Here is a 24,917-nt window from a genome sequence, read left to right on the forward strand (position 1 = left end):
CTTACAAAATTTATGCAAATGATTTTTTTACAATTAGAGAAGCATGTCTTTTATTTTATTTAAGCATTAGAGAAAATCTTTTATATAATTTGATTGCTACTTTTATACACATGTTACAGTGAGATGCTTATAGGTGTTACTGTAAAATTTTACCTATAGCTCAACCTGTTTTTAAAATTGTCAACACAATAGGGACATTTAAATTGACCAGTTGGTATTGTTAGATTTAAAATATACCTTGATTCTACCTGTACAGATTTTTATTCACCTAACCCAAAGTTTCAGCATGCTTTTTTCCTGAAGATTTTCTTACCTAGGATTATTCTATTAAAAATTGATAGGGAAGAAAATAGTTTTGGTTTTCATTGTTTTAAATCCCTGATATATATGATTTATCTATTTTTTACCTAAAATTCTAAATCAGTAAAAGATTAAAATAAATATGTATTAATTTGTTTGAAAATTTAAACTGTTTTTACACCAAAATGCTTCTTTAAAATTCCAACCCTTATACATAGTATTGTCCAGCTGCCAGTGAAACAAGAAATAGCTGCTCAGGTGTTTACAGTTTAAATTTTCAGAGGGATATGTTGTTCTTTTCTTCACATGTCCCTTCAAGATTCTCATTTTGGATTATTATTTGCAATATTTTAAATCTTTTGGTGTCATTGTGTGTACAATATTGGATTTATTTTATTTGAATTCACTACTCAGACTTTTTATAGCAATTTTGCTTCTTAAAATGTGATGTGTTTCTTTCAAGATTTTATTGTCAGGAAGGACATTAAGGAGGAAATAATTCATTCAAACCGTTTTGTGGGGCTTACATATGATGTTGTACATATAAAATTCAAAATAATTTTGGAGTATACCTTGATGTGTTTTTTATTTGAAATCTATTAAAATATTAGTGGGAGTTTTGTGCATAAAATGCTGTGTTCACTAAAGGAAATTCAATTTCTCATAAGATGGGATTTAGTTATGTTAAAGATTTAAAAATTTCAAAACTGGAATTCAATGTGTGTTCATCCAACATGTTTCTATGGCTTTAAATGTGATTTTTGAAATATTCATTATTAATTTTGGGATCTATTACAAATTTAAGATGATTCCCTATTTAAATGGGATCTTGGAAATGAAATAAAATGTTGAAGTGGATATAGTCTAATCTAGTGATAAAGTGAAAAATAAAAGTAAAATATTCTAAAATATTCCTAACGTGAGGAAATGTTTTTTAAAAGTGAATGTGAAATTGGAAATAGTCATTATAAAATTCTGAATCAAATATTGTTTGATTTGGAAATTATTATAGGAAATGAAATAAAATGTTGAAGTAATGCAGTGGATAAAGTCAAATCTAGTGATAAAGTGAAAAATGAAAGTAAAATATTCTAAAATATTCCTAACATGAGGAAATGTTTTAAGTGAATGTGAAATTGTTAATAGTCATTATAAAATTCTGAATCAAATATTGTTTGATTTGGGAATTTATTATAGGATTTGAAATAAAATGTTTACTGTGGATATATTAAAATCAGGTGATATACAGTAAATTATAAATAAAATTTTACAAAATATAAGTGAGGATAACTATTTGGAATATAGTAATGGAAATGATTCTGAATTATGTATAGATTCTGCACCTGTTAAATTAGGATGTATATCATTGGAAGTTAATCAGAATTCATACTATGGATTTAGAAAAAAATCTAGTGAAGTAGTGAAAAATGAATAAAATTGGGAATTATTTAAAATCTTTGGAATTCTGGATGAGATGTCAAATATTAGTGTAAAAAAATAAATGAAATTGATTATTCAAATATTATTTTGAGGTTTCATTAAAGTGAGTGAAATATTACGACTGGATTATTCAGGGTATTAAACACTGCTAGTAGTGGCTATGCAAACATTTAGATGAAATGTAGTGCATTTTAGGTCATGCAATTTTGAATTAACTTAGAATTTAATTTAGAAAATAAAATATATGATAAAGTCATTCTTGTTTGGCTTGATCACTCATAAGATTTTGAATGACCGTAAAATATAAATCTCTCAATAGAATAATCCTAGGTAAAAAAAAGTTCAGGAAAAAAGCATGCTGAAACTTTTGGTTAGGTGAATAAATTTTTTTACAGGTAGCATCAAGGTAGATTTAAATCTAACAATACCAACTGGTCAATTTAAATGTCCCTATTGTGTTGACAATTTTAAAAACAGGTTGAGCTATAGGTAAAATTTTACAGTAACACCTATAAGCATCTCACTGTAAATTGTTTCAAAATGCCAATAACCAAACATTTTGATTGTATTTTTCAGCCCTCATCCTTACTTATTCTTCAACCCCGACCACCACAGTATGACATTCCTTGGATTTAACATAGACAGAAGAACTGGTAACCTAATAGATTTACAGACCAGGAACGTTCTAGAAGAGGGTATCATGCAGCAGAACTTGTTTGATGCTCTCGTTAGAAACAGAGTCAATCTGGCTGAGAACTTTGATGCTCTCCCTAGGTTTGTTCGCTTTAAGCCACCTTCCCTCCAAATGATAAAGAGTCATTAACTTTTTTTTTCTCAAATGCAGATTGCAGTTTCTTTTTCTACAATATCATTTCTTAAATTTGAATATTATAGTTTAAACTAAGGCTTAGAATAGATACATGTAGCTTTAATGAAGAAATAATTGACAATCTCCCACATTATCATTTCAGCTAAGTGATTCAAATCTTTTTGGGAACTTTTTGAAGAAATTATTTTTTTTAGATTGTTTTAGAAATTCATGACTATTATTTACCAAGTATTAATACTGTAACAAAATTATCTGGTAGAAATTTATTTCAACTTCTTAAAATGTTACAGGCACACACCGGCCAACTTTTCAAAATACCCATGGGGGTTGTATGTGCAAGATGGCTCTTACAGTCCTAAAAAACATCAAGGGGGCCTTTAAATGTATCTTAATGTTGTTTTTTTGCTTCTTCATACTTTTTAAAGCCTATAGCCATTGTAAAATGAACTGTTTTGTTTAAAATTGTGGTCAAAACTGCTCTTTCAAAATTTCCACTTGGGAGCTTCCATGGGGGAAATCCCCCGCAAATAGTGACAGTTGGCAGGTATTGAGGCATTTCAAATGTAGTTTTATAATTTCATCATAATCTAGACAGATTTTTGTTTGATCTATAGCATCAAATTTTACATATGCACTGTATATTTTTACATTAATATCATCAACAGACATGAGAAGATATTGAAATTGTGTAATGTAATGGGACTGGACATGGCACATGACCCTGATGACACGTATGAACTGACCACTGACAATGTTAAAAAGATACTGGCCATTTATATGAGATTCAGGTAAATACTCTATTAAAATGTGCAGAACTGGTTACCAATTAAATATAAGAAATATCTCAATCTTGAAAAATCAGAATAACTGAAATAGCCTTATAGTTGTTAATGTCTGTGTCATTTTGGTCTTTTGTGGATACATTGTAGTTGTCTCATTGGCAATCATACCACATCTTCTTTTTTATATTAAAAAATTCATAGCAACTTTTTGTTCGATTCCTTCTGATGATCCAGTGTTTAAAATAACATTTTCTCATCATTAAAGCATACAATTCTTTTAAATTAACAGACTTTCTATTGAAAAATTTACATTCCTTATCTTTCTGGCCACATTCCTCTTAGAAAAATAGATACATTGTGGAACACCATAAGAACCAATTATGATTTTTTTAAGATGTCTGCTCGTGAACATAACTTAACTGAAACTTGACCTAACAACGAACATGACAAGGTGTGCTTGTCCTAATTTATAAGATTGACAGTTTTCCAGCAGATGGTTAAAATTTTTCTCTGGATGCACTGGCTTCCTCCACTAATGAAGTCGCAGCAAAGGTTGCTGAAAGTAAATACCTGATATATTATTAACACAAAAGAAAGAAAAAACCAAAAGGAGCACACACATTTAAGGAACTTTTAAACAAGTTGTTATATTAAGCAAGTCATAGTAGGAGATGTATGAAAGATTCACTATACAGTCTTTATCAATACATATATTCACTAATTCATTGCTTTGATATCATAACATTTATATTTTGTGTTTGCCATTGTAGATGTGATATACCAGTTATAATCTTGGGAGAAACAGGGTGTGGTAAAACTCGTCTGATCAAGTTTATGTGTTCTCTACAACAACCTCCAGGTGCTACTGTTGATAATATGATTCTGATGAAGGTAAGGAATAAATTTTACGATTTTGTATAATTCTATTAATTTTTCAACAGTTCTAAAGTTCTTATTTTATTTGCTTTTTACAGGTCCATTGTCTCTATTCATATGTTCTGACTTAAAATAATTTTGATTTTTTTTTTGTTGAAAAAAAATACTTAACTAATTTTTGAAAGGTTCTATAGACTTTAGGTGTACAGGTATTGAAGGCCAATATGCATCTCTCAGTGCTTTCAATCTCTTTTTATTTTAATCACTTTATACATGTATATCTTACAGGTGCATGGTGGGACCAAAGTATCTGATATTAAAAGGAAAGTAAGAAAAGCAGAGGAGATGGCAAGGAAGAATGCAGTAGATTACCCATTCATGGACACTGTTTTATTCTTTGATGAAGCTAACACAACAGAAGCCATTGGTGTGATCAAGGAAATTATGTGTGATAGATCTTTGGAGGGAAAACCTATAAAACTGCATGAAAAATTAAAAATTGTGGCTGCTTGTAATCCATATAGAAAGTAAGTTTCATGTAAAAATAAGCTATGACTTTCATTGAGACAACAATGGATAGAACCCTAGGATAAAGATGAAAACAAAAACAGCCCATTTCATTTCTCATAAAAAAGGGTACCAGTAAAAAAATATACAGTACAACAGACGCCACCAAACACTGATACCTTACTCCTTTTGTAATAGAACACACCACAAATAAGATTGATTGATTGTTTGTTGCTTAACGTCGTGGGAATATTTCATCCATGTTCAGGACATTCCATACAGAAGATGATTTAATTGATATCTTGTTTGGTTGTACATTTTCCCAGTGAATAATTTGGATTGTGAATGCCTTCTGAAGTATTTTTAGATCTGCATATTCCATGTGTAATTTATGGCAGAAATGTAAAAAAAGAGTTACCTCCCCTAAAATCACCTTTTTTCAGTCCTACTATTCAAGCTTAACTTAAGTGAACACAACGACAATGAACTTTCTATTTTTAAAAAGGTATTAGCTATTTTCTGCTCATTGGTCGGGTTGTTGTCTCCTTGACACTTTTCTCATTTTCATTCTCAATTTTATATTTCAAAAAAATATTCTCAGATGATACACAAAACTAACTATTGCAGATATCGCTCTTAGTACACTGACTTGTGTTGGGTTGCCATCTCATTCCCATATTTTCCATATCCTATCATTCCTGTTTTTTGAAACTCATTTCGAATCATCTACTATATTCAGTTTTCAATAGAATCAGAAATACTCATTTTACTTCAAGAAGAAAGACGTGTTTGGTGTAAATATTAAATAAAATTAAAAATGTTTAACTGAAATAATTTTTGTGACAAGAAATGGATTAACTGCAGCATTATTTTTTTTTAGACATTCCGATGAACTGATCAAAAGATTAGAACAAGCAGGACTTGGTTATCATGTTGATGCTGACAAAACAACAGACAAACTAGGTATATGCTGTGTTCTATAAGTTTCCTTCTCTCTGCTTTAAAAAAAAATCTATTCTAGGAAGTAAGCTTTTACTGATGACAACTGTAATTCACTCTATTTGGTGACATTTTTAATCAGACATTCATCGTAAGCAAAATATCAGGCTTTGTTTCTGTAAATGAAGTTGTAGTTCTTGTTAAATAAATAATTATCTCTTAACCTTAATGAGGGAAAATTGCTTAGTAATTAGTTTAGTGAATTTGGTTTTTGAATCCCTTTATTTACATTACTTGCTGTGTTTTATTGACAGTCAGCATTTTTATCCATTGTATTTATTCTTGTTAATTGTCTCTACATAGCCATATAAATGAGTTTTGAGTTAAAATTTTCATTAACGTTGTGCCTATCAGTTGGCCTTAGTTATGTAAACCTAATATTGATTCGTTTGTTAAATGTGATTTTTATTTGTGACAAAGGTATTATAACAGATTTTCACTTTATTTCAGGTCGTGTACCTATGAGAAGATTGGTGTATAGGGTGCAGCCCTTACCCCAGAGCATGTTACCTTTAGTCTGGGACTTTGGACAATTAAACACAGAAGTAGAAGAGATGTACATCAGACAGATGGTCCTAAGATATGTATGTATTAGGCTCCTATAACATTTAAGAACTTTAAGATGAAGAGCAGCAATAAAAATATTTTTATCTTATCACTAGAAGTAAAAAGCATGACAAAAAGGAAATAAGTTTTGATGAAGGTATCAGTTGGTCCATAGATATTGGTGTTTCACACTTATAGCTGTATTGATACTTTATTATTTAATGTAGAAATATGCCAAACTTTATATATAGTCTAAGTAAAAATGATATTTTTCTGCCATCTTATATAATATTGAAGTTTGGGAAATAGCTCAGCTATATCATATAATTAAGTCTGTAGTCTGTGCAGAAATTTTTCTTTTGTTTTTCCTATAAAGTTTTCATATTGTATAAAGGTTTATACAAACAGACTTTTACGAAAGTCTGATTTAGGGACAGTTGACTTAAAAATAAACAGCTCATTTTGAGTAAAAAAGTCTTGTTTTACTATTCATCATTGGTTTATCCAAGGATTGAAACTCTTTACCCTCCCTTTCAAAAGTGAAAGGCCCCCTCTTTGCGGTTCCGGTTTGATTCAACTATAATAAAGATATGTTGTTTTTTTAGACAAAGAGTCAAAAACTTCCAGCAATACAAGGACTGGAGGACGTGGTCAGTAAAATATTGACAGTATCTCAAGACTTCATGAGGAATCAGAAGGTAGGACATTACTGTGGATTCATTAATTTTCGTGGGTAATGATATTCGCAGATTTAGAAAATTTACATATTTATTGATATTTAATTTCTTGGTTTCGCTGAAGTCTGCATACAAGCCTATAGAAATTTGTCATTTTTCGAACATTTAATTTTGTGGTTCATCTGTACCAACCTAATCCACAAAAATTGTTATCCAAAGAATAATAATAAATGGACAGTATATAAAAAAAAACTTGCAGCCTCTACTAGTAGAAAAAAAAGATATTTATAAAATCAAATAAAAGTCAGAAAGTCAGAATCTGCTTCTTTTATATTATCTAAAATAAAGAAATATTGAAAATTACAATTTGAGGGCCAGAGCTGCAAGTTGTAAAACAATATCAGACATTTTTCTTTACACACTTGATAATCCTTGACATTTGACATTAGGTTAGGTGTGTTCCTTTATTGTATTAAAATGGTAATTTGGCAGCAAATGTTTTGAGAAATTTTATTTTTTTATTTTTCAATGAAAGTACAGAAAGATTATGCACAACAAATATTGATACATGTAATAGAATATTCAAAGTACATTTATAACAAAGAAATTACAGGACAAAAAGAATATGAACTTGAAACAAATGAGTCTGCTCTTCGACCTCAATTTTTAAATCTAATTATGTCTACACCAGGATGAATGTAGTTTTGTCAGTTTAAGAGACGTGGAGAGAGTATTAGAAGTCATGAGTTGGTTCCATAGACAAAGTGAAGATGATAATTCATTATTCCAAAAAATGAATCAAGATTCAGATTACTCCGATGCAGAATCAGAAGACGAGACAATGGAAGTGGAACAACCACAACAGGTATACAGTTCATATTTTTGAATCAGTATGTAGAATTGAATTTAAATTGAAAAAAAGAAAGATGGTTCATAAAATTCTTTTTTTACAGGTACCCAATTCACAAATGTATGAAAGGACAAATACATTTATCTGATCACATACAAATAAAGTTACATACATCAATGAGACAGCAAGTGGAGAATAAAATTAATCAAAACAATCCTGTTAATTAATCTAAACAAATGCTAAATTTCACGCTTGAACTTTTTTGTTTAAGTTCAATCTATTTTTTTTTCTTATTAATTGCTGACAACATTTGAACCCTTTTGAGTGTTGTATTTAAGAATTGGTCAACCAACTGTGTCTGAAACTAAATATATTAATGAATTAAATTTATGAATTTAATCATATTTTCAGCAAATGGATGAAGTAACTAGATCACTGGTACTTGCCCTTGGAGTTTGCTACCATGCCTGCCTCAAGAATAGAGATGAATACAGGGAAACAGTAGCTCCATATTTCAGACCACCATTACAGTTACCAGGAGGTGCTGAACAAATTGAAGAGGAAATAACAAAGTATAGTATTGTATTTATATGGTAGAAAATTTGTATTTTGAACTTAATAAAACAAGATGTGAAAAATATTCTGTTGTCAGAACATGCATGAAAAAAGTAAAATTGAAAAAATACTGTAATTCGAGGAAAATTCAAAACAGAAAGTCAAAAAAAATCAAATGACAAAATCAAAAGCTTAAACACATCAAACAAATGGACAACAACTGTCATACTCCTGGCTTGGTTGGGGCATTTTCTTATGTAGAAAATGGTGAACTAAACCTGGTTTTATTGCCAGCTAAACCTCTCACTTGAAAAGAATACATGATAAAATTTAGAATGGAAATGGTGAATGTGTCAAAGAGACAACAACCCGACCATAGAACAGACAACAGCAGAAGGTCACCAATAGGTCTTCAATGCAGTAAAAAATTCCAGCACCCGGAGGCATCCTTCAGCTGGCCCCTAAACAATTATATATACTAGTTCAGTGATAATGAACACCATACTAAACTTCAAATTGTACACAAGAAACTAAAATTAAAAATAATACTAGACTAACAAAGGCCAGAGGCTCCTGACCTGGGACAGGCACAAAAATATGGCTGGGTTAAACATGTTTATGAGATCTCAACCCTCCCCTATACCTCTAGCCAATGTAGAAAAGTTAACGCATAACAATACGCACATTAAAATTCAGTTCAAGAGAAGTCTGAGTCTGATGTCAGAAGATATAACCAAAGAAAATAAACAAAATGACAATAATACATAAATAACAACAGACTACTAGCAGTTAACTGACATGCCAGCTCCAGCCTTCAAATAAACTGATTGAAAGATTATGTCTTCATCATATGAATATCAGGCACAATCCTTCCCGTTAGGGGTTTAGTATCATACCATTATAACATATATGAGAAGAATATAACCCGTGTCATGCCAACAACTGGTTTTAAAAAAATGTGTTTAGTTCTGATGCAAAGACCCTATAAGTGAATCAATATTAACGCCAAAATATGCAATCTTTAATGACCTGACAACAGTATCGTAACTATATCCCTTCTTAATAAGTCTATTTAAAGGTTTTGTTAGATTCTGAGGTGAATACGGACATTTTTGTGCTTTATAAAGAATATTTCCATAAAAGATTGAATGTGAAATACCTGAATGTATAAGAAGTCTGCATGTTGAGCTATATTTACGAATGATGTCCTTATACTGATAATAAAATTTAGTAAATGTTTTGACTATTTTAAAATAAATGTTGAACCTCTATAAATATTTTATTTGAAACCTTGATTTCATTGACAGATTCTCAACATATTTCTTTGTATATACCTTTAAACTTCAACTAATTCTTCATACATATGTATACCGCTTATTTATTCTTCATACATATGTATACCAATTACCTATTCTTCATACATATGTATACCAATTACCTATTCTTCATACATATGTATACCAATTACAGATGCCAGAAGGTATTTTTGGACAGTGTTGAACTGGCAGAAAACATAGCAAGGAATCAAGCCTTAAAAGAGAATGTTTTCATGATGGTAGTCTGCATAGAATTGAGGATCCCTATGTTTCTAGTGGGTAAACCAGGTAGTTCTAAATCACTGGCCAAGACAATAGTAGCAGACGCCATGCAGGGAAATGCTGCACACAAAGCTCTCTTCAAAAACTATAAACAGGTATGGTTTTGGTCCTTGCACTGTTGTTGATGAGGAATCTGGAAGTCTGAATTTTTTATTCACGAATAATTATTAGGCAATGGATTATTGATGAAGATAACATTTTGACTTCTAGATGTTTTTTTCTGTTTGAGTTTGTTAGTGTTTTTGGGTTTTTGTGTCATATTTTGGATCCCACATGGCATTTTGTTGGTATGAAAGTCAAAACATTCTTTCATTGTACTAACAGATAGAAAATTAGTTTTTGTTTATTTTGGGTTTTTTTTGCTTTCAGAACAATGAAACTAATAGTGATTCAGTCTCTGACCCTAGCTATTCACCTGCCTGCCATGGTTGTTAAAGTTACTCATTATACATTATAGGTTTTGCTCATTGTTCACTCCTATTCGGCAGCCCACTGACTACCCTAAGAAGAAGAAATGCACACAACATGCTTATAAGTAAACAGAAAATATTGAGAATGGAAATGGGGAATGTGTCTAATAGACAACAACCCAACCATAGAACAGACAACAGCTGAAGGTCACCAATAGGTATTCAATGCAGCGAGAAACTCCTGCACCCTGAGGTGTCCTTCAGCTGGCCCCTAAACAAATATATATACTAGTTCAGTGATAATGGACGTCATACTAAACTCCAAATTATACACAAGAAACTAAAATTAGAAATCATTAATAAAATAAGAGTTTACAGGGACGATTTTGTTTATAGTATAAAAGAGGAGAAAAGAAAGATTTCATTATTTTAAAACTAATGTATTTCAGGTACAAATGATATCTTACCAGTGCAGTCCTATATCAGTACCTGAGGGTATTGTAGGGACATTCAGACAGTGTGCAGCCTATCAGAAAGATAAAAATTTAGACAGATTTGTGTCTGTTGTTGTACTGGATGAAATTGGTCTAGCTGAAGATTCACCAAAGATGCCTCTAAAGGTACAAATTTGTTAAAATAGAATAATTGCACTTGAGAAAGCATAAAGTTTTGTAGATACATGTATATTTCCTTACAGATGCTCAAGATGTACTCATTAAAACCAAGTACTCAATTAGTAATTCATCACTCAGTTCACATCTCACAAAAATCCTAAAGATCAGACATATTAAAGCTCTATTATAGCTGACAATGCAGTATGGGTTTTGCTGATTGTTGAAGACTGTATGGTAACCTTTATTTGTTAACTTAAATGTCATTTGGTCTCTGGTAAGAGTTGTCTCATTGCCAATCATACCACATTGTCTAAATTTTATACATCATTTGTGATAACAGTTTATTCAATGCATAGATGGGTCATATAAATATCTTTCTATTTAAAAATGCTTTAAAACGTAACAAGCTATTTAAAAATAATACTTTATCATTGCAGACATTACATCCATTGTTAGAAGATGGTTGTCCAGACGACGAAGATCCAGAGCCATATAAAAAAGTGAAATATTAAAAAGATTTTAAGAATTGTATCATTATCTAGCTCTTGTGTTACAGTACTACTTGAATTTACAAATAAAGAAAAGAAATGGTTGTTCTGGTTAAGACATGAAATTTTAAATGAGACTAGCTTGAAATGTGTTAAGGAAAACTTAAAAATTGTAGAACAATCAATAAATCTGTTTTCAATTTATTTGACAATTATGATCAATTGCTGATAAATTTGTATTACCAGACTAGAAGACGTACACTTTTTAATGGATGAAGAACTAGAATTTGCTTTCAGTTAGGTTTTGGGAAATAATTTGAATCACTTTGTGTCCATAATTTAAAAGGGAGTATTGTTGAAAAGTTAAGGATTAGGTTGCATGAAAATGTTTAATAGATAATTAAAAAAGAGTTCACTTTTGTAAACAATAGCACTTGTGTGGTGAAATTATGAACATTTGTGCTTGTATTTGTTTCCACATAAAGTGAACAAATGCCTTTAATAGGTGAGAACTAAAGAAGAGTACTTTAAACTAATGAAAACAGTATTATGGTATTTACAGAAATATTTTTAAAATCACATTCCTCAAAAATCATCTGATGCACAGTATTGCAATGCTATGATGGTGTCATCAATTTGGGCATATCTTTTAAAACTAATGCATAACCCATTTTCTACAGGTTGCCTTTATTGGTATATCCAACTGGGCTTTAGACCCTGCCAAGATGAACAGAGGTATTCTGGTTCAGAGAGAGGTTCCTGATATTACTGAATTGAGAGAAAGTGCTGAGTAAGTTATTTTGAATAGAGAAAACATTTGATATAGTATAATAATATTTCAATTGTTGTTTTTAAAGATTTCATTTTGTCTGAAATAGATTTTACCATGCATATGACTACTTTTACAACAGTTCTTGCTATAAAGTTTGATTTTTTATGCATGGTACACGAGAATATGTATTGGTGTTGTTTTTTGGTGGATACAGATCAAGTTTGAATTTTACTGGTATTACTTTGGCCATTCTTGAGTTTGTCCTTTTATGAATGGAAAAATTACTATAAAAATTTGCTGCGTAGATACAAGTGATCTGTCTGTTCTACTTTTATCAAGCTTATATTTGAAAGAGGATATTTTTTTTTCAGGGGAATTTGCTCAACAGACAGAGAAGTATTGAAGTTTATCAAACCAATGATTGTACCAATGGCAGACTCATATTTAGAACTGTTTGAAGAAGCTTCTACTGAAATGAGAGAATTTTTTGGTCTCAGAGACTTTTACAGGTATGGATTTTAAAAACCTTCAATATGTATGAAATTTTAAGAATGAAATTCATGCCACAGATGCCAAGCTGTAGAAATATTTTTAATGCAGCATTCAAAATAAATACATTAACATTTGAGCTTATTTAGCAAAACCTCTGTTTGAATTCATAATTTGTATAGTGCTCAAAGGGTTAAAATATATATAGCTTTATTGGATTTTTTTATTCTTTATAGATTTTTTATTTGTCACAAGAACCATACTATAGTCTTGCTAGAACCATACTATAATCTTACAAGAACCATACTATAGTCTTGCAAGAACCATACTATAGTCTTGCAAGAACCATACTATAGTCTTGCAAGAACCATATTATAGTAAGAACTAATTTAGTTTAAAAAAAAAAAATTATACTCAAGTTACTTTTATTGTAAGAAAAAGCTTTATTCTAATTTGCTCTTTTTCAGTTTGTTAAAAATGTTGTATGCATTTGTATCAAAATCAAGAAACAAACCATCATGGCAGCAGTTAAAACATTCCATTCTTCGAAACTTTGGTGGGTTAGAAAAGGCTGATCCTGTTAACATATTCTATGGTAAATTGTCAGGACTTGTCAATAAACATGAAGAGGTAGGAAAAATAAATATTTTTAAGGAATGGAAAAGAAATAAAAAAAATTAAAGACTTTTAATCTCATCTTGGCAGAGTTTTTGAACTAATTTTAAATGTTTCAAGCTTTAATACAAGTTTCTGTCTAGATGCAGAATAACATTTTCAAAGTATTTAGTTATATTTCAAGTCTTCATCTTCTTATGTTAACAGTTTAAAGGTCACTACAAAGATGCTCACAACTTTATTCATTACATAAATGTACATATTTTAGTATTTCTTGTACCATTTAAATTGTTCCTCCAGATTTTTATAATTAGTAGCTCTTGGTACAGAACTGTTGTTTTTCTTCTTTCAAAGATTCAAATTTCAAAAATAAATTTTTATGCTTTTTTTATCAGCCAAATGAAGATGATCCAGACTGTACCTCAGCAGGAATGATCCAAGCTTGTCTGTCTGGTGCTAAATCTAGCAGGTAAATAATTCAATTTAAAAGCTAGGCACTGTTTCATGACTATTCAGAAATCCATGCGTTTAAGAAAGAAAAAAAGAAGCTAAAACTAATCATTTCGAAATAATTATTCAAATTTTTTTATCCGATTATGCATATATTCAAACACACAAAGACATAAAACATAATAACGCCATCATAGTTTTCATTTATTATTGTAGTGAAAGTAGATACCTGTTACTACTAACAGAGAACTATGGAGCCTTAACAATTTTACAACAGAAAATTTCAATGCACAATGCAGTGGTCATATTTGGTAGCAGCTTTCCTAGTGATCAAGAATACACACAGGTATTGAGCATGTATTTAATAAATTGTATCTTTGTTATTTTTGGTTTAAGTTTACCTATACAAGGAGATAAAGTTTGGAAAATATGTAAGCTGCATTTCAGTATTTCCCTTGATGACACAAAAGCTTTATTTCTGATTATCTTCCTTGATGATACAATTCAGACCTCAGATCACAATTAATTCCCTTTGTTCGTGGTCTAGGAATATATTTCCTAATTATTAGGTCTTTCCACTTTTCTGTGGAAAGACCTATTGTTTTTCTTCTGATTATTTTTTTTTTTTCTTCCGCCAAATTTTGTTCTTGCGATAAACATTTGTTTCTCAAAATGTCGCTTAGATATTTGGTATATGATATCGAACAGTTTATGCGCTTTTGAAATTCACCCTGCGTAACCGAATACTTTTCTTTGTAGGAGTTATCTCCCAAAACACTGTTTTTCTTGTGTCCACGACTCCTTCGCAACTGTCAAAGATTACGACAAATTTATTTTATAAAATTGCTCGTTATATCCTCCGCATGATTTGTCCAGTTTCGACCTCTATATGAGAGTTATTTCCCCTTTTGTATTTGAAATTTTGAAATGTATTTTAAACTGGAACACCATAAGTGATAGAGACCTAGGATCTTTTGATTTGAGGTCCTTGGTCCAAAAAAATGAAAATTAGGTCAAGGTCAAAGGTCAAGGTCATATTCTAATTTTTGAATTAGGCTTATTTCCACTCATTTCCAGAAACCGTATAAGATATCGACAAATTATTTTGACTAAATTGTTAGTTGCCACATGTCGTAACTTAATAATTTTAGTTGAAAGGGTGCGTAGACAATGAATTTGAGTTTTTGCCCCTATCATATCTAAAATTATGTGTAAAGTGATATAACTTATTAACCATACATATTAGAGACTTTAATCTTTTGATTTGAGATCCTTAGTTTGTGACCTTGAAATTGAGGTCAAGGTCATTGGTTAATTTGACGTTCTAGATTTTGACCCTTGCATTAAATTCATATCTATACATTATAAAGCCATATGAACTGACATTTTAGATTTTAATATTTTAATATCAATATAGTTATTAACTGGTGGAAAGACCTTCAATTGTTCTCTGAACAATTGGTTTTTAATTGTATGGGGTATTTCTTCCTAGGTAATCTGTCTACTGATATCTTTGAAATGTTTACTATTTAAGTGGTCCTTTCAGTTGCATATATATTGAAATAAATAAAAATGTGGAAAAAAATGATTGGTCAAAGTAAAAGTAGTGATTTGGCTAAAATGGAAGTGGGTTAGAAATAAGCCTTCGTTATTTATTCAAGATTCAAATCCTACCATTGGCATGTCAATAGGGCTCTCAAAAGAAAAAGCACTGATGGATTGTCCTGGGACAAGCATATTTTATTAGAATAATAATGGTTTATAAGCAGTTTAATTTATTTCATGCTTGAAGCAGTGCAAATTTTTTAATTCAACTTGACTTTAATAAAAAAATGCATTGTAGCCAAGGGGAAGAAAAATTGTGTTCTGAGGCCAGCATTATTTCTGATTACCTCCCTTGATAATACAAAGCATTATTTTCGATTATCTCCCTCAATTTTACAAAGCATAATTTTGATAGTTGTTTTAGGGATGCAGACAGGATATAAGTCTGGAGAATAAATAAAGAAAGTTTTGATAGGAGGTAATAAAGATCTAAATTAGTAATTCTTAAACACAGTTAAATCAAACAAAAAAAAAGAAAAATTTTATGAATTTATTTTGAAGGTGTGCAGAAACATAAACAGAATCAAAGTATGTATGGAGACTGGAAGTACAGTAATCCTGTTGAATTTAGAGAATCTGTATGAAAGCCTCTATGATGCTCTCAACCAGGTAAGACTATATGAAAGAAGTTTAGTGCAGATCTCCTTCTTGTGGCAGTTTTGTTAGTACATGTATATGCTAAGATTATTGTAGTATTAGATATTTGAATTGAAGTTATTTATGTTGCATTACAGAACTGGTTGCACATTTTGTTCACACATTCTTACATTTTTTATGTCCTCTCCATCAGATGCAATGGGCATAAGGTTTACTGTTTGCTGTCTGTATATTCCAAAATTAGTTTCTAATAAGTTTGAACTATAGTACATTAATTCTTTCATATTTACAAGTAGAGGTATATGTGTCCTATGGACAAATTCTTTTTTATATATTTCTTTTTTAAAAGAACAATCTCAAGAGTTGAATCAGATATAGGAAGAGATATATTTTTTTGATTTTTTTATGTTTTAACGCCACTTTTAAGCACCGCATTTAGGTTTTTTGTGGCAGCCAGTTTTTATTGGTGGAGGAAGCCAGAGTGCCTAGAGAAAACCACTGACCTTCGATGGGAAAACTGAAAATCCTAGTCAATTAAGTTTGAAGTCAAGTGCACCTGCAAGAACAGGATTGGAACATACAACCTCAGTGTTGACTGGCTAGTAATTTAAGTAGTAACTACTTAGACCACTAGGCCACCGAGGCCCCTGGATGAGATATAAATTGCAATACTGTTTATTAATGAATTGTATATAATCTTGATTTACACAGGAAAACAATATAATAAAACTGGTACAGGTATATAAAAATCACCTTCAGAACCACAGGACCAGATTACCTTGACTTTTATAAGTTTGAGGTTGATCTGTCAAGAAAGATTGTCTTAAGGGCATACGATACAGTTTTGATCCCATAATGAAATTTTGCTAACAATTTGCATAAAGGCTATTTTTTGCGTGATTAAATCAAATATGTAATAAAATATATACCTTCATGTGCTACCTTTTTGAGTAAAATAAGGTCCAAATTTTATATATTTGCTCAAAATTCGGATTTGTTGACATATTTTTCCTTTTGGAAAAATGCATATTTTTATGCCCCACCTACCATAGTAGAGGGGCATTATGTTTTCTGGTCTGTACGTCCGTTCGTCCGTCTGTTTGTCCGTCCGTTCGTCCCGCTTCAGGTTTATGTTTTTGGTCAAGGTAGTTTTTGATGAAGCTGAAGTCCAACTAACTTGAAACTTAGTACACATGTTCCCTATGGTATGATCTTTCTAATTTTAATGCCAAATTAAACTTTTTACCCAATTTCACGGTCAATTGAACATGGAAAATGATAATGTGAGTGGGGCATCCGTGTACTATTGTCACATTCTTGTTTTGTTAAAAAGATAAACACAAGCTATTTTTTGTAAAATTATTTTAAATTCTGTTTTATATAAATGTTCCTTAAATTTGTGCAATTTGTTTTTCATATAACTCATATTTATCAAATGTTCATGAATGTAGTAAAAAAATGTAATTTTTTGCTGCATATTTATCAAATTTAAAAAAATGGCACTATTTACGTTTTCATGAAAATTGGCACACATAATCTTCTTACGTAATCTACCCAAATGGCATTTTAAAACAGAGGGGTTCATGAACTCATTTTCAAGTCAGATAAGTTTGAATGATAAAAATCAGTCGAAAACTGAATCTTTACCTGATAAGTCATAGTTTGATGTCGTGAAAACAACTATTTACGTTAGCAACGTCATTACCTCCCCTGTAACTTTATAGTGTGCCCTTAAATAGAGTTGCCCTTTAATGCAGGTTTGACTATCTTGTTCATGAATTTTATGTAGCATAATAAATGTTATTTAAACATTTTTTTATGGAAACTTGTGTTTTTTTTCAGTACTATGTACAGTTTGGTGGTGAAAGATATGTAGATTTGGGTCTTGGAACCCACCGAGTAAAATGTAGAGTGCATAGAAATTTTAGGTAAGTAAAAGAACACAATATGCTAGATAGCCATTTAGGAGAGTCACATTCTTATATCTTGGGTCAGTCAAAGGGCTAAATTCTAAATCTTAACAGGCTTGTTCAATAATGAAAAATGCTATAGAATAGAACCAAATTTGTGTAAATTATGTAAATCGAGAAATTATTGCTAGCAATCATTATTGCGATTTTTGAATTAGGACAGAAATGTGAGATACATTATTACAATTTAAGGAAAATCTGAATAAAGTAACATTTATTGTAAATAAAAGATTTTTTGGCTGGAATTTCCGATAATATTGATTTTATTAATGCCATGTGTGTAGAAGGCATTTCTTTGTTTAAGTAATATCAACATGAGGTCAAGGACTACATCATGTTCAATGCATGATCATCTAATTACATTATCTGATTGGTCAGTTCTTAAAATCGGTAATTAATATCAAATTTCTACATGTGCTTGGACATGCGGTCATTCGCCTTTGTTTTGGGAGAAAGAAAAGATCGTTTTGAATTTATCTGAAAACCCTCCCATTTCCCTCCCTTTTAAGTGTTATTATATAGGACATTTATTTTTTTCTTTAATTAATTACAATATTCATGTATACTTGTTTATATAATTTGTATATACATATGTTGGTGAGTTAATTTTTCAACTCACTTTTATTTTTGTCATTTTTTTTTATGTTTATTTTGTTACGGTGTGGCACTTTTTCAACCCCACCTTTGCTTATTAAAGTCATTGTCATTTATGCAGTACTATTATAATTGTTAAGATGTAAGTTGCATTTTAAATTAATTTCTGAATAAATGACATTTTACTCAACTTGTATTTTATTAACAGCAAACATAGCTCAGACTCTTTGATCTTGGTCATTTATACAAGGTTTTCTCGTTGTTATCTGTGTCAAGGAACATTAGCTGACACAAATATAATTGTATCGGATGTCAAAATGGGAGCTCTTATGATTGCAATACTTAGACACCCAGTCACGTTATTAGCATAAATTGCAAAATTAAATAATTGGATTTCAGGATAAATTTGCTGACAGATATATATATATCAAATGTCAGTTCTTTTTATTTTGAAATACTCACCCAGATGCATTTTCCATTGATAAAAACCACACAATTATTTCTAAATTTACAGTAACTCTTTTAGTCTGCTGGCTAATCCATAATTTACCATCTACTATTAATTTATGTCTTTTAAAATTGTTTTACAGGCTAATTGTAGTTGCAGAGAAACAGATAGTGTATGACAAGTTCCCTATACCATTGATCAATCGATTGGAAAAACACTTTTTGTCTTTGAAAACAATGTTGACACCATGCCAACTTGATTTGACTGAAAAGTTACAAGAATGGGCTCAGAATTTCTGTGAAGCAAAAGTTCCAGCATACATGAGGAAAAAGTAAGTTTCTGATCTGATGCAATTAAGGATACATTAACAAGATATCAGGCACGATTGGAATGTTTGTAATAGCACTTTGAACTTGAAAGTTTTCTCTAATTTTAGAAATCAATGTTAACATAAATTACCTGCAGAAAGATGGACAAATTATGATAAGGGACCAAAAGTTCAAAATTTGAGTGAACTTATCATATCACAATGATATTTGAAAATCATTTTAGGAAGGACATAAGAAAGATAGGAGATGCTTTTATGGGTTACCATGCTGACACTTGTGCTGCCATTATACTACACGTCTGTCAGGAGAAAAGGTGTAATGATGAAGCTATATCACAGATTGAGAAGGAGGTAGGATGACTAATAAATATATTTCATGCGTAAACCACTGGTCACGTTGAGATCCAGGGTTATTCTGTTCTACTTCTATCTATCTACATATCTGTTTGAGATTTGGTACCATTGATATTTTCTTTTCTGTTTGCTGTAATAGGATTTTTGCAAGTACAGTCCAACCAAATCTTTGTATCTCTGAAAGAATTTAGTAAAGGTTTTAAGTAACAAAATACCTAAATTTATTACAATTGATCACATATTTATAGATTACATTCATTCAAGTATAAAACATCACATCAGAATAGTTTTTCCCTTGTGAAATGGATATATCAAAAACTAGAAAAGGATACTTACTGTAAACCAACTAATTTTTGCGAATTTCGTGAGAAGAATAATAACGCATATATAAATCTTCACAAAAATTTGAATCTTCCATCTTAGTCCTATAAGATCAAGTAAATTTACAAATTTACAAATTAAATCACCAGGAATTGGGCAAGAAATTTCTAAATGCGATATAAAGTATCTGCATAAGTCAGTTAGTATACCTTATTGCTGGTTATATAAGATAAATTAAGTTATATTTTCCTTTGTATGCTTTTAAAATATCTTAAATATTTCAGATTCTTCGTGATGCCCAGTCTATACTTTTATGGTGTGCAACTCCTGCAGCAGTATGGCAACTTGATGATAAACGGGTGTTCAATACTTATTTCACAGAACAACACCATGACAGTCTAGCTAATTATCTCCATTATAAAATGGTGACTGTAAACAAAGGCAGTATATATGCACAGGTATGGAAACTTTGTTTGAAACAACCCATTTACTCATTGCATACTGGTACTTATTAATCAAAACAAAAACTTTAATTTGTTAATTTGTTAAAATATGCAAATTATATGCAAATGATTTTTACCTTGATGCAGATATTTACGGATAATTTAAACTTGTTAAAGGCTTCTTAAATATTCTCAGGTTAGACCTATAAAGGTAAAAAGATGGAAAAAATGTGTGGTAGTATGGTATCAAATCATCAATCCCTAGGGAAAAGTTCAAAAATTTGAAAAAATTTAAGTTCTACTTATTGACCTCTATGGTCATATTGCAAGAAGGTATAGATACTGTAGCACACTGTTTATCCAAATGCTTGAAAGGGCTTGAAAGAAAACAGCTGTTGCTAAGGCATTTTATGGAAGACCATATCAAGTTAAATATTTTAAGTTTTGTAAATTATTCTGATTTTGGGGTATACTTGTGGATGAAACCATAAACAGACTGTAGTCACTACTGCATAATGCTGAATTATAAATTAAAAGTTGTTTTTATTTGCCAAAAGAACCATAAATATTCTTGAAGCCTATACTTAAGGATGTCTGCTTGTCATGTTTTGGAATTTTTGTCGGATTTTCGGAATCCTCTGGATTTATTCATTTGAATGCCTTTTAAAAAAATTCCCCATGAACCCCCATTATTTTTTTATAAATCTTTTACATGTATAATTATAAGTCATCTGTAAAAGTCTTATGAAATTTTATTTATTTTTTAATAGTATTTGAGAACTTTAACGGGTCAATGATAAAGCTATGAAAAATCAAGAGAGAACATTTTCCCGCCAAAATTCCAATGGCTAATATCTCGAAAACAAGCACATTGACTCCTATATTTTTTTTGCTTTTTTGATTCCTCAATTTATTCCCTATCAATACATACTAGTTTTATGAAAAGTTGTTTATTCTGAAACTGAGCAGCGAACATCCTTAATCAAAACGCATAAGCCAAACAAACTTTCATAAATCGTAAATCACACATGGGTATTGAACATGTTAAAAAAACTGAAATAATCGATTTTTTGTTATAATTTCAGATAACAACAAATTCAAAACTAATGTCAACAGCAGACATTGAGATCCTGTGCAGATTTATACCCATACAGAAGCAGAATGTCACATTATTGACCCTACAGTCTTTTGATACAGAACAACAGTTCAATAGAAAAATCAAGTATGTTATTAGTTCATATCAATATAAACATGTGATAAGTAGGGTATGTAACTTTTTATGCCCCATTTATGGGCATTATGTTTACTAGTCTGTGCATCTGTTTGTTCGTTCATTCGTTTGTCTGTCCCACTTCAGGTTAAAGTTTTTGGTCAAGATAGTTTTTGATGAAGTTGAAGTCCAATCAACTTGAAACTTAGTAAAAGTGTTCCCTATGATATGATCTTTCAAATTTTAATGCCACATTAGAGATTTTATCCCATTTTCGTGGTCCACTGAACATAGAAAATAATAGTGCGGATGGGGCATCTGTGTACTTGGGACACATTCTTGTTGTATGTTATGCATGCATGGTACCTTTTATTTGTAAATTGGACATATGATTCAAATCTTTGCAGATTAGCACTTTTCAAAATAAAAAATCTCAGGTATTTCTATTGATATTCATGCTGTGACTTCAATGGAGAGTTGTCTCATTGGCACTCATACAGGGGTTGAATTTTAGCTTTTTTGTGTTTAGGTCAGCCGGACCAGTGGACTGAAAAATCTACTGGTCCGGCTCTAAAGCTACTGGTCCTGCAAAATTAACATTAATTTGATAAACACTTATATAAATGATAGATGTTTACTTTTAGTTTCATGCTTTCTTTTATTCCTGTAGAATTTTTGTGCTGTCCTGATTGTTCATGAGCAAGTACAGAATCTAACCTAATATTTGAAGATCCTGTTACAAAAATACATTTTTATCTAGGTCTGTCGATCACTGCAAATTTTTCACCACTAGCAAGGTTTTTCCCAGGATTGTTGATATTTGCGTTTCTTTTTGTCAATTTTATAAACTTTATTCCGATCTTCCTTTTAAATGACAAATATTTAAAGTTTGTTGGTCTGGCGGTTTAACTCCTTTAAAAAATTTCCACATTTTGTGTTGTTGTGAAGGAGTCAGAAGGACGCTCACCTGAGTTATTATTTAACTTGATCAATTGTAATACATAGTACCCCCAGTACTGTGTAATTGATTTTGCAGGTCAATATTTTTGTGAACAAATTGAGATTGATATGCAATCTGTGATTTTTATCGTCAAATTTCTACTGGTCAGTTGGACCACAAGCTGACAAAATCTACTGGTCCAATGTAAATTCTACTAGTCTCATACCACCGGACCAGCGGTAATTTTGACCTGCACTCATACCACATCTTCATATATCTATATATAGATATAGAGCAACAAAATGAAGCCAAGAATTCAACTAAACATCCTGAACTTTTTTATGTGTATGAGTGAAATAATTTATTTTCTAAACAGACACTAGTTTATTTTCATCAGAAGAATACATTTAAGTTTATACACAAGTTTTATACTTTATGACATAAACCATTTTGAATTTCAGAGCATGTTTTGACCAAACCAACCCATCTGATCTGTTACTTATTGTACAATGTGACTGTGGGGACCAGAATGCTGACCTGATTGCCTGTGCTAGGTACACTGTTCAAGGAGAGCTACAGCAGATACCAGAAGAAATTTCTACAGACGTACATGTTGTTTTCCTTATACAGCTTCCAGGAATAGCTGGAGGATGCTTCTCTGGATTCCAGGTCAGTCACTTAAATTTTGATGCCCTACCTAAGGGCATTATGTTTTTCAGTCTGTGCATCTGTTCGTCCATTTGTTTGTCCGTCTATCAGTGTCTGTCTGTCCCGCTTTTAGTTAAAGTTTTTGGTCAATGTTGTTTTTGATGAAGTTGAATTCCATTCAACATGAAACTTAGTACACATGTTCCCTATAAAATGAACTTTCTAATTTCAATGCCAAATTAAAATTTTGATCCCAATTTCACAGTCAACTGAACATAGAAATTATTTCTCTATTTTTGTATGGCCCCGCAAAGTTGTCGGTGCCATATAGTTTTACCCTTGTCCGTCATTCTGTCATTCCGTCATTCCGCAACAAACCAATATACAGACTTTTTTCTAAACGCCTTCAGGTATAGGGTTGATTTTTGGTATGTGAGTTAACCATGATGAGTTACAGATCAAGTTAAAGTTTCTTTCAACTCGCTAATTTTTGCCGAAATTATGGGCTGTGGACTTCGATAAATTGTTGAAAATCATACTTATATATATGGACTTTTTTTCTAAATGCCTTTAGAGATATTGGGCTGATTTTTTGTATGTCAGTTAACCATGATGAGTTACAGATCAATTTTAAGTTTAGTTCCACTCCGCTGATTTATGCCAAAATTAAGGCTCTACGTCTTTGAAAATTGTTGAAAATCACAGTTATACAGACTTTTTTCTATGTACGACTTCAGACTTTGAGCTGATTTTTTTATATGTGAGACTACCATCATGCTTGTGTCCACATTTGTTGTTGAAATTGCATTCGTGTCGTTTTGACACATCTAGTTTTTTTATGTCTTTTATTGTGCATCTTTCATTATTCCCTTTTCTGTAAACCCCATCCAGACCCTTATATATATTGCTGTAGTTGATTTGACTGTAAACATTTTACACATCCAATTTTCCACTATCACTTTGGCAGATACAATAGAATTGATTGCCATTCAAAATGTTTTACTAATTTTAACTAAGATTGTTGTCTGCCCTTCTGATTGAAATACCTTTTCTTTGATATTGCAATCTAAGTTAAAATCTTTATTCCTTCCTTTATTGTGTGAGAGGGTAAATAATAATTTATAATTAGAAATTTAAGAAATAAGATTGAACACCATTTTGATTACTGGCTGGGTACATTGAAACTGTGCAACAGATTGAAACATATGAAATAAAAAGGTTTCTCCAACAGCTCTTAGAAAGGGTTGTTATTTCAATGTTGATTGACAAATCCATGTTGCTGCCAGCAAGATACTTAAATTATCCTTCAGCTGTGTCCTTTCATGGATGTAGGGTGACAGACATGTGTAACATATTTGTTTTTTGTTCATTATTTTGTACATAAATGAGGAGTAATTTTTCTTGTTTGAATTGTTGACTTTTTTCTTTCTGGGGCCTTTTATTGATGACTATGTGACTTTTTCTTTCTGGGGCCTTTTATTGATGACTATGTGGTATATGTATAGAATATTTGGTATAGGCTTAGCTCATTGTTGAAGGTCACACCGTGAACTATAGTTGTGTATTTTTGTGTCTCTTGTGGAGAGATATCTCATTAGCAATCATACCACATCTTCTTTTTTTTTTAAATATGGACTGAGTGATGATGATCTGGCAGAGAAA

General features: G+C 31.0%; 1 protein-coding gene across 1 annotated transcript in view; it reads left to right on the top strand.

Annotated features, from left to right (window-relative positions):
- The window catches only part of LOC139492171 (E3 ubiquitin-protein ligase rnf213-alpha-like), a 124,237-nt gene that overhangs the window by 45,943 nt on the left and 53,377 nt on the right, over positions 1–24,917 (top strand). Inside the window, exons 37-60 of the mRNA XM_071280324.1 lie at positions 2,317–2,514; positions 3,235–3,357; positions 4,122–4,242; positions 4,516–4,754; positions 5,615–5,697; positions 6,184–6,317; positions 6,885–6,977; positions 7,648–7,821; positions 8,218–8,378; positions 9,832–10,054; positions 10,819–10,989; positions 11,421–11,483; positions 12,152–12,261; positions 12,615–12,752; positions 13,200–13,362; positions 13,743–13,816; positions 14,014–14,143; positions 15,904–16,011; positions 17,842–17,927; positions 19,154–19,342; positions 19,564–19,690; positions 20,299–20,472; positions 21,543–21,679; positions 23,069–23,276. Coding sequence (XP_071136425.1) covers positions 2,317–2,514; positions 3,235–3,357; positions 4,122–4,242; positions 4,516–4,754; positions 5,615–5,697; positions 6,184–6,317; positions 6,885–6,977; positions 7,648–7,821; positions 8,218–8,378; positions 9,832–10,054; positions 10,819–10,989; positions 11,421–11,483; positions 12,152–12,261; positions 12,615–12,752; positions 13,200–13,362; positions 13,743–13,816; positions 14,014–14,143; positions 15,904–16,011; positions 17,842–17,927; positions 19,154–19,342; positions 19,564–19,690; positions 20,299–20,472; positions 21,543–21,679; positions 23,069–23,276 — 3,427 coding nt within the window. The remainder of the gene's footprint in view (positions 1–2,316; positions 2,515–3,234; positions 3,358–4,121; positions 4,243–4,515; positions 4,755–5,614; positions 5,698–6,183; positions 6,318–6,884; positions 6,978–7,647; positions 7,822–8,217; positions 8,379–9,831; positions 10,055–10,818; positions 10,990–11,420; positions 11,484–12,151; positions 12,262–12,614; positions 12,753–13,199; positions 13,363–13,742; positions 13,817–14,013; positions 14,144–15,903; positions 16,012–17,841; positions 17,928–19,153; positions 19,343–19,563; positions 19,691–20,298; positions 20,473–21,542; positions 21,680–23,068; positions 23,277–24,917) is intronic.

This window comes from Mytilus edulis, chromosome 10 (genome assembly GCF_963676685.1).
Source record: "Mytilus edulis chromosome 10, xbMytEdul2.2, whole genome shotgun sequence".
Lineage (NCBI taxonomy): Eukaryota > Metazoa > Mollusca > Bivalvia > Mytilida > Mytilidae > Mytilus > Mytilus edulis.